The sequence below is a fragment of the Condylura cristata genome, unplaced genomic scaffold (genome assembly GCF_000260355.1).
Source record: "Condylura cristata isolate star-nosed mole 26May11 unplaced genomic scaffold, ConCri1.0 scaffold00038, whole genome shotgun sequence".
Classification (NCBI taxonomy): Eukaryota; Metazoa; Chordata; class Mammalia; order Eulipotyphla; family Talpidae; genus Condylura; species Condylura cristata.
In genome coordinates, this window is record NW_004567139.1 from 2,499,447 (window position 1) to 2,510,236 (window position 10,790).

General features: G+C 51.5%; 1 protein-coding gene across 1 annotated transcript in view; it reads right to left on the reverse strand.

The window, feature by feature from the left end:
* PRKCA (protein kinase C, alpha) overlaps positions 1-10,790 on the reverse strand; it is a 329,134-nt gene that overhangs the window by 69,445 nt on the left and 248,899 nt on the right. The window contains exon 6 of the mRNA XM_004693454.2: positions 420-576. Coding sequence (XP_004693511.1) covers positions 420-576 — 157 coding nt within the window. The remainder of the gene's footprint in view (positions 1-419; positions 577-10,790) is intronic.

The following is a 10,790-nucleotide window of genomic DNA, read 5'->3' on the forward strand; positions in this document are numbered from 1 at the left end:
TTACTCATCACACCTCTCGCCTGTACCCCAGTTCTGTACGCATAAATAAATCTTTTAAAAAATTATTTAAATTTTTACAATTTTTATGTCATTCCTTTCTTGAACCTTTGAAAGCCCCCACCAAAAGGTGGGACAGATTGTATACATTTTTATATCATCTTAGCATCATTTTTGTTCAGAGTAGGTTTTGATATTCACCGGGGCTGGTATAATGTAGTGTTGGTCAGCTAGGATGGACAGTCATGTCCATCTCACAGGTGGTAAAACATCACCTCCCGAGCAGCAATCTGGGGTGGTCACAAAAGAGGCAGTTGCTTCAGGGTTTCTAGCCCAGCCCGATGTCGCTAACAATGTGGGGGGTGGTCCTGTGTGTGCAGGGAAAGGGTCTGGTCAAGAAGAGGAGGAAGAGTCACACTTACAATGTAAAAGACTCATTCCACTGGGGGTTGAGTGTGGAGCGGATGGTTTTGGTTTTCTGTTTACTTTCATTCTTGGGATCAGGAATAAGTTTCAGCTTCACATACGGATCTGAAAGCCCATTTGGATCCATAGGGATTAGATTTTTTGCATCTCGGACTGTGAAGAGAGAAGGAAGAGAGAACATACGTTACAAGAAAACTGACCAGTAACGCCCAGGGTCCTCTTCAATACCAAGCTGGAGGAGAGAAACCTTAAGACGGCGTTTAAGGGTAAAGGCGGTGAGGACCCAGAGCCTCTGACCCTCAGCTTGAGAAGGGCGATATCTCTGCATGGCCTCCCTTGCAGAGATAACCCACACTGTGGGGGCCCCTGGCAGTCCACGCTTGAGTCTCAGTGTTGCCGGGACACCCAGATGCCTGTTAGAAATGCAGAAACCGGGGTCCCAGCTCAGAACTGCTCAAGTAGAACCTGCATTTCGTGGGGTTCCTGGGTCTGTGGCCCTTTTCCAGCTCTGTGTGTGTGAATCTTAAGCGCATGGATGAGGACCCACAGTCAGAATTCTGCGGCATGCAGGTCAACGCCTACAGACCCCGCCTGGAAGCTGCAGGCAGACGGTGACAGACGGAACCACCGCAGTGGTCCGAGCGGGGTGCTGGTCAGTCCACCCGCCGCAGGGGGCCACACTCCCGGTCCCGTGCTCCATTTCTGCTTCCCAAGGATTCTTCTACCGCCTGCAGCTGGGAGTGGACGACCTGAACACGCAGCCTAGCAACCCACCAGACAGCTCGGCCACCTGCTTTCAGACCCTGCCTCCTCTACCATGGAGCCCAAGCCCCGACCCTGGGTCCGTGGGCCTGTCTCTTCATTTAGGAAAATGAGCGGGATTTACTTCAGTGGAATGCGCCACTGGGAGAGTAAATGGAGTGATGTCTGGAAAGTGCATTCTACTATTCGCAGCTTGCAAAAAGCAGGGGGGAAAAAAACAACAAACTAACATGATATGAGAGCTCTATATGGGCCCGGCAGTTTTGGGGACTCACCCCCTGTACCCCCGCAATTTCAGACTCTTCAGTGAGGTAGGAGGTCTCCAGGGCCCGGCCACCTGAGAACCTTGGCAAGCTCCTGCAGGTTCTGAATGCCGCGACAGTTCCATCAAATGAAAAACTTGAGCATAAAAATGCTCAACCGTGGCCCTCCCTGGTGGTGCAGCGGGTTAAAGCACAGCACTGAGAATCAAAAGCCGCTTCCGCATGAGTTCGATTCCCGCCTGCCCCGGAGGTGACCACATGGCGTGGCAGACCTCTCCTGACCCGCCCGCTGCTCCCCTCAGCAGTGTACTTCGTTGATCTGCCTGTTCTGTTCCCTGCTCTGTCTCTGGTGAAGCCTCTCGCCGCCCCTGAGCCTCTGGCCTGTACCCCAGTTCTGTATGCACAAATAAAAAAAAAAATCCTTAAAAAAAAAAAAATGCTCAACCACAAGGAATGGGGAAGGGCCTAAGGTCTCTCTCCAATTAAGCACTGGGATGGGAGTCAGATACCTTTTTTTTTCTTCACATCAAGCAATCCCTCATTTTACAGTGTTTCTTTCTTTTTTATATAATAGTTTATTTTTACATCATTTTGTACTTTTTTTTCATCTCAATTATAATCCCCATGGGTTTCCAATCACCAAGTCATCCATGTGCCTGCCATCAGGAATCAGATACTTTTGAAAAGGCAGAAAAAAAACAAAAACAAAAACCCGGAATGTCTAACACCGAGGCCACATTCCAGGCATGCTAATGAAGCAGCATCGAGGCTGCTGACGAGCCTGGGCACTGGCTCCTCCAGCCTCGATTTCCAGTCCTGGCAGCCTGCACACACAATCGTCTCAGGCTGACCTCTTGGGAACGGTGATGAGTTCAATCTTGATGGGATTTAAACTGTGGGCTTCAAGCCGTAATGCCATCATTTAAGTTGAAAATAAAAAGAATGATCAATTCCAGAGGTCACTGAAGCAGGCAGAGGGGCCAGATTTCAATTTCTGATGGCAGCAGCAAACAGCCGGCCTGGCGCGGCCGTGGCGGGCCGGGAACACCTGGGTCAGGACTGGGAGAAGGCACCCGTCTGCTTTGAAAGTGGGTTCCGGGCCAGGCTGCCTGCATTTGAAATCTGGCCCTGCCAATCTGTGATAGTATGACCCCAGGTGAGATATTTAACCTCCCTGTGTCTTGGTTTCTTCATCTGTAAAACTGTAACTCTCTCTTAGGGTTGTGGGGGATCAGATGGGTCCACACACAGGAGGTTTTTAAAACAAAGGCAGGCACAGCCAATAATGACCGCTATAATTGCCGCTAACACGTTACTGGAGGATGTTCAGAAACTGGACTAACAGCTTATGAACTGCCAACGGAATGCTGCGAAGAAATGTACGCTGTGGAAATGTCTAGCCGCCTGCAACTGCGTGTGGTGCCAGCAACGTCTTAGAACTCAGAAGCAGTGCTGGAGGGTCTCACAAGCAGGAGTCGGCACAGGGCAGATGGGGAGCAGGGGCTCGGGGAGTGGATGAGGAGAGAGGTAGAGAGAGAAGGGAAACGCAATCCAGGTGTGGGTCTCAGGTGGGTGACGACAGGTCCTTGGCTGGACCCCAAGGATGCCATTGCAGGGCTTCTCCAACTCAGCTATGCAGTGGAAACTCCTGGGATATTTCAGTCAAAGGCTGGTGCTCAGGTTGCACGGGCAGAGTCTGACCAACGGGTGTGTGTAAAGGCGCAGGAGATGTTAACGCCCATAAGCTTCCCAGGTGCCATGCACCTGACGAACATTTTCCAGGCGTGACCCCTGGACCTGCATCACTTGAGTACTTAGACTAAGTATTCACATAAACACACACCAAGTTACAAAGGGGACGATGGCAAATGAAAGCCAAGACTGTCTACCAAAAGCAGGATATGGCTGTGAAGCTGACATAGGACAACCTGGTAGCTCCTGCTTCGGCCGATGCAGTTGCCTGCAACTGCTCTTAGGTTCAAAGGGGAAAATTAACAAGTGTCAGCGTGTTAAGGACACGCCAGGCCCAGAGAGGCTTTCTCAGTTTTACAACTACAACAGAAAGGAAATGAAACCACTTCCTCACCATGTCATTTAATGGTTTTGAAGTTCAGCTGGTACCTTCAGCAACCTTGTCAAGTGCAAGCCGAAGTCACAGCCTGCCGGGGGCCCACTGTGCCACGGTCCAGGGGAACAGCAATACCAAGGGATTGAGGGGGACAGAGACTCCGCAATCTCGGGGTGCCAGTACGTCTGAGAACAGGCGTACAGTTCCCAAACTTTGTTTTTTGCTTCTCATAATCTACAAGAACCCAACTCTTTTGAGCCACAGAATTAAGATTTGTTAGGGAAAACAAGTCATGCTAACTTTGCTAAGGAAAACACTGGGAATAAGACTCTTGGGCAAAGGCCTATGATGCCATCTGAAGTTCTGAAAGGTTGATGGTTTCTAAAACAGTGGAAGAGTGACAGAGCTCTCTCGCCCCTGCAGCAGCACCAGCTGTGTTCTCTGGGGGGCCCAGATATGCTCAGAGGGGACACTCCCCCCGCCCATCTCATCAGCCGTTCAGCAGCCTCTGTGAGAAGAACACATCTGCTCCGGACATTGCCTCGGCACCAGCCGCTTCAGAATCAAGTCTGTTCTAAATTCCCAAACTTGAATAGAAACATCAAATCCTAACTATACTTCCATCTTTTAGCACCAAGATGCCTGTTTTCAAGTGGATCAGCCTTCAAGCCCAGGGTTGAGAAGAACCACGTTGGAGTCGTAAGTTCTGTAATTTCCTGACAGTGTAAGCTATGCTTTCTGGACAAAATCCAGTCACATAAGATACGAACATTGAGAAATGCCTCCACGGTGCCATGCAGATACCTGCTACAGGTGGACAGGTGAGCCCAGGACATGAGTTTTGAGTAAGTGTTGAGGTCCATGAGCTGTCCCATCCCAGGCTTGGAGGACTGGGTAGCCTCAGCCGGATGGACCAGATGGACACTGACATCAGAGGTGCCCAGGGTCGTGGAAACAGTCAACACTTGGTTGTGGAGATGGGGGGTCTGTCAAGGGCATGCTCGAGAAGGGTACTGGTGGGCGTCGAAGGCAGGCAGACAGGCAGGAAAGGGCCCTGTGATGCTTCTCTAGGGAGGCGCAAGCTGCACCCACAAACACTTGTAGCCAGTGGCTGTCTCAAGTGTCTGACGCTGTGCAGGTTCCCTCTGCCTGGACAGGGCTGCAGATGGCGCCTGCGTTCTCTCAGTCTGTGCCATGACTTTGTGTGAGCAGCTGGTGTTGAATCCTTGCTCTGTCACTTACAGCTGTAGGATTTTGTTCCTCTGTAAAACAGGAACAGTAACAGTGTCTACCTCATAGTGTTGTTGTGGAGATTAAAGGAGTCAATATATATATAGAAATGAGGAAGTGGACAAAGCGGTCCATAGTATTTACTACTAATGGTCATATTAAGTGTTTGCTATGTTTATCATCATGGTTCTTACCACCACCATCATCGTCATCACTATCCCCATCACCATCACTATCACCACCACCACCACCATCACCATCACTATGACCATCATCAGTACCACCACCACCCCGCCACCACCACAATCATCACCATGACCATCACGCCACTTCCATCACCACCTTGTCCTCTTATCCACTCCAGGAGGCAGGGGCTCTTTCCCCAGGGTAAAGACACCAAGAATATTAAAGGGACTGCTCATCAAGGACTGGAGTGCCCAGATCTCAGGGCTAGTCTAGTGCTCAACAGGCAGCTCTCAGTTGTTACAAAATCACACAAGAGCTGAGTATTAAAAAAAAAAAAATTTTTTTTAAATGCAATCCTGGATCCATTTGGCAAATTGTCCAGATTGTTTCCTGATGCAGACATATATGCAGCATAAATAATGAAGTGAAATAAAACAACACTATGGGCTTCAGCACCCAAAAAACAGTGGAGGCCAGCTGGTGTCCCCCTGATCCTGCCTCCTGCCCCCTGTGGAGTTTAACCCCTGAGGTTGCCTGAGGGCACTCTGGCTGGGTCCAGGGCACAGGCAGGACTTGAGGAACCAGCTGGGACACAAACTAAGAGCTTGTTGAGGACACAGCTGCAGCCTCTTCTTCGCCCACAGACTGGACCTGCCTTCCCAGACCCACAGCAACACCGCCCATCACAGTTGCTCTCTGCACAGGGATCTTTGGGCGACACAAGAAAAAGTCTAGTGCCCCCAAATTTAAGGAGAACGTGGCCCTTCAAATGAGCTGTTGTGCTTTAGCAAACAATTCTCAGTGTTTTCTCTGTTGTGTCCTCTAAGAGTGCCCTTGTTCAGCTACAAAGGTTCAGAACAGGGGCTTGCTGCAAAAGTTCTGTGTGTGCTGACCCAACAACCCCTCCCACCTCTCTCCTTGCACCCCAGCAAAAGCAAGAGTAAACAACATTCTACAAGCCTACCCCAGACTGTGCAAACGCAGAGAGATGATTTCTGACTATACAGGAAACAAACAAACAAACAACAGACTCTTTGTTTGAAGTTAACAGCAGCCAGTGAAAAGTGAATGCACGAACCTGGGGGGTGGGCAGATGCAGAGAATAGCAGGGCTTTGGGGACTGTGGATGAGACCTGGTGTCATCTCACAGGCTGCCTCAGAGCCAGCAAGCCCAGAGAATTCATGCAGATAGTTATAAACACCAGGACACTGTCTTCCAAAGGGCACCAGGCCCCTGAATTCTTTTGTTCCCTCCCTTCAATTATGCTTATTGTGTTAAAGCTGGTTTGCACCATTGTATTGGCTTTGGGGGTTCCGGGTTCAATCTCCGCAGATGTGTTTTCACTCCACCCTCAGCATCAAAGCCCCCATGACCCTCCACCACGGCCCGCTGCGTCTCCTTCCTCTCTGTTGGTCCCCTTGACCTTGCAGTCAGGTGTCAGGGATTTGTCCCTGCTTTGGTTTCATCCAGCCCTCTGTTCTGATTCTTTGCCTTTCTCCTTCTGACTTGTATCGCCCAGCATTATCTTCTCCAGTTCTACCCATGTTGTTGCAATTGAGTTCTGATGAAAACAGGATCCCATCTAAGTAGAAATTTAATGCCAGAGCCACGTGCTGGGCTATCTTCGTTGGACAGGTTTGCCTTCAGTGAGGAGGCAGAGGTGGCTGTGTGGAGGTGGTCTCTCGCTTCTCCTCTGCGATGGCTGGTTTGCACCATGGAGCACTGAGGTTCGAGCCAGGCCCCCATGCACGGTACTCAGGAAGCCAATGACCGTCACGGTGACGGTGGTGATGGGGAGGGTTGGGGAGGGGCAGCATGTCTAGAAAGAGTACTTTGTGGCAAGCTTGTTTTAAGCTCCTCACCCTGACCAGGAGAGGCACAGTGGGGTGCCCTGAGAGACAGTGAGCACCTGCTTGTTCACAGTGGCCAACTGGACAGCGCCCCCGAATCATCTAGGGAGAATTGTCAGGGGAGGAACCCCTACTTCCTGGTTAAGACTGTCAACTTCTGTGCTTCCTTTGCTTTGATCTGAGCCTCTTGAACTCTGACCTTGTCCGAAAGCCTGGAAGAGTCCTGAGCTATAGGGAGACAGGGTGTATCTTCTGAGAGGAACCAGAACCCTGGGTTGTCCTCTGTGGCTGTCTCTGGTCAGCCAACCCTGCCCCCCCCCCCCCCCCCCCAGTACTGAGCTTTGCTGCTTCTCCTTGGCCACGATGCAGTCATGCTCATTCCCGGACAAACCTGCTTTTCAGCCTCCTTCCTGGAACCGTGCTCTGGCCTTGCCTGTTGCTGACTGCCAGCCGCAGCGTGTCCAGGCATACCCAGCACGCTCCATACCTCAGTACATCCGGGACAAATGAGCAGTAAGGCATGGAGTGCACCCCGCTTTCATCGTGCAACAGCTACTTCAGAAAAGCAGACCTCAAAGGAACATGAACCCCGACACACTGGGCAGCAAAAGTGGGTGCCTTGGGTGGGTGGGGAGAGTGTGGGGCTAGGAGAGGCCCCTCTGCTTCCTGGTTACCCTAACTGTGCTTTCAGAGTTGGGGGCTTGTCCCGCCTAGAAGTCCTCTCCCAACAGGTGTTCAGCTCCTCCGGATGACTCTCTCCTGGAAGTGCGTGGGGAGGAACGCACTGTTCTCAAGGTTTGTTTTGGTCCTTACTTTAGGTCTCCTGATGATGCCGAAAGGAGAGACTGTACCTAAGAAGCTGCCAGTTCTTCCACATTGCTCCAAGTCAGCTCTGCACCGGGAGCCGGAAGCCAGACGTCCTCGGCACATGTTGATGGGGAAACTGGTGGAGCGACAGATTGTTTCCGGAACAGGATTTACCGAACGAACTTCATGGTGCATGTTTCGGGGGTTGGCCAAGCTGTCTAGCGAGAGGCAAAGCTCTGGGATTAAGGGATCTGAGCCGCAGACAGAGCCTGGCAAGGTGTGGTGTGTCACAGGTGGAGGCAGGCTCATCGGCACCAGAGGGGTCCATGGCATCAGGCTGGCACAGAAGTTCGCTGCAGAAGGGCCCTGAGTAGGCGCCAGGTGGGGCGGGCACAGAGCGGTGCAGCTCCCAACGCGCTCCTGATGCATGCAGGCTTTATGCCAGGTGACAGGTACACCTGAAAACACACGTGGGGCAGAGAGGCCTCATCCTCCTTAGGCCGTAACCCCCATGGACACAACAGTGGCGTGCGTATCCATGAGTGCCCGTGAGCCCTGCATGGAGGACCTTTGTTGCGTGTCTTGGGCACCTGGTTCTCCAAGGAATGAGGCAGCGTCCTCCTTTCTCCATGCTTTTTCAGCACCTGCAGGTAAGCGGAGGGGCAGCCGACGCCTCAGTGGGCTCTTCTTTGTCAGCTGTGGGAAGCTGGCTGGGTCTGGGGTGGGGGGGCTGGCGATGGGGCGTGGGAACTGGCTGGGAACTGCTCCTGGACAGCTGACCTCGCCACTAGCATGAACATGGATCCCACTCACGGGCATCCACTAGTTGCTTGGTCAACATGGAGGAACCCATGGGTCAGATGAGAGTTCTGTGTCCACACTCGTTCGACTGACTCCACAGGGTTATTTAGCCAGGAGACAAAAATCACTTTCTCTCACAAACAAATCCGAACCGAGAGAGTCTCTGCCGTAGCTTGAGTCCCACGGTATTTTTGAAGCTCCAAATACAGAAAAGAGGCCAACAGTCTGTGTTCTCTATCATTTAATGTTTCTATCTAAATGTCAGAGACACTCTGTACTGGCGCCCATATTTGCCGAGCGCAGGGTGGCATGGCTTGGCAGCTGGCATTGGCTGTGACCGGATCATTTTTTTTTTTTTTAAGATTTATTTATTTATTCATACAGAACTGGGGCACAGGCCAGAGATGCGGAGGGTGAGAGGATTCACCAGAGACAGAGCGGGGAGCAGAACAGGCAGATTGAGGAGGTACACAGCTGAGGGGAGCAGCGGGCAGGTCAGGAGAGGTCTGCCACGCCATGTGGTCACCTCCGGGGCAGGCGGGAATCGAACTCATGCGGAAGCGGCTTTAGCCTCTCAGTGCTGTGCTTTAACCCGCTGCGCCACCAGGGAGGGCCCGTGACCGGATCATTTTAAGTATGTTAAATATTTCATTGCGCCCTTCCTACCCCATGAAGTCCTCCTGTTCCAGAGGACCTGTTCCAGGCCCACGAGGTCCGTCTTTATGCCACTGGTCATCCTGAGCCCTACTGCCCAGCCAGCACCTAGTGTGTGCTCAGTTCCTGTTTGCTAAGTACACGAATCTCTGCTCCCCTTGTCTGCACTTCCAGAGTCAAGCTGCCCCATCCCCGGGCCACATCCCGCCTTGTGCTCCTGGCCCTGCCTGGGCCTCCAGGTACAGCCAGTCCTGTCCACAGGGTCCTCTCGATGGGGCCTTGCAAGCAGGGTCACAGCAGGGGCCCGGGACTCTCTCCCATCTCACCCCAGGGCTAGCACAGGGCAAGTCGAAACAGCAGTGCCCAGCAGAGTCCTGTTGGGCTGAAAACTGAAGAGCGAGAGCCGAGAGAAGCCAGCTGCAGTACATCAAGCATCCATTTGGAGGGACTCTCGGACAAGGGAAAACCTCGCAGGCTTTTTGAGGGAGACTAAAGCCCGGCCCAGAGCAGCTCCGCACGTCACAGAAAACGCTAAATCCTTCGAAGCAAGACTCCCTGAGCCCACAGAGACAAGAGGACACAGGGCTCAAGACCACTGCAGCTTTAGGGGAAAATGTCAGGGAGGGTCGATTACTCTTGGGGGTGGGAGGATCAGTGTAGACAGTCTCTAGATGTCAGGGGGAAATGCCACGGGGCCACCAGCCGCAGACAGCGCTTTCCACTGGGTGACAAGAGATGACTGTCAGGCACACTGGACCGAGGGGCTGTGTGCTCGGCTCAGCCTGTTCTAATGGTTTTTCACCACGTCTGCTGATGCCGTCTGTGTTGAGAAAACCTACAGAGAGCCTCGGCTGCCATCTCGTCTATGCGAGCAACATATGACCTGCACGCTCTGCACACTGTGCTCCCTCGGTGCCGAAGACAAAGGCAGGAGGGAGGAGAAGCACTGAAAAGAAACCTCTCAGCCTCCCGCTGTCCCACCCTACAAGAGACTGGAGCCCGGGAGAAGTCATTTCGCGTCCTAGGACTTAGACACTGGATGCTCAGCTCACTGGGGAGGCTCGTGCTTGGTGCTAAGAAAGCAGTTTCTGGCCCAGAAGCTCTCCGGCTCATTCGCCTACCCTGGGCATGTCCCCCAGGAAATGGTCATGGGAGGAACTTGGAGGCGAGTGTGGTCTGATAGGACAAAACAGCATTTGGTCCTCGGGAGAAGACCAGTATCTCACTACTTTTTCTCTTGGTTAGTGGAAAGTAAAACATTCAAGTGAAGTTATTTATAACCTGATGTTCCAGAAGAAAGTGGAATTTGGTGAGGGGTGAGGTTTTGAGAGACTGAAATGAGTCTGTATAAACAGTACAGGAAGATTTTACTATTTATTTTTCTTATCATGAGTAATGGAAACACTTTCCATAAAAGTTACAAACATAAGGAGAAAATGAGAATCACCTATACTTTTAGGAGAGAACTGCTCTTTTGGGTGAATTTATTGCCAGTTTCCTGGCTCTGCAGCTTCCTATATTAAAATGTCAATATTTTATAGACAGTCTTATCTACAAACGTAGTTTTAGATCTGTATTTGTAATGCAACAAGATACGCTTTGAAAATATGTTAATGTCTAACATCTCATTCTATAGCTACATCATAATTTATTTCATGGATCTCTTGTTTGGCACCAGGTACGTAGTTTAAAAATCTTCACCTTGGCCCTCCCTGGTGGCATAGGAGGTTAAAGCACAGCACTGA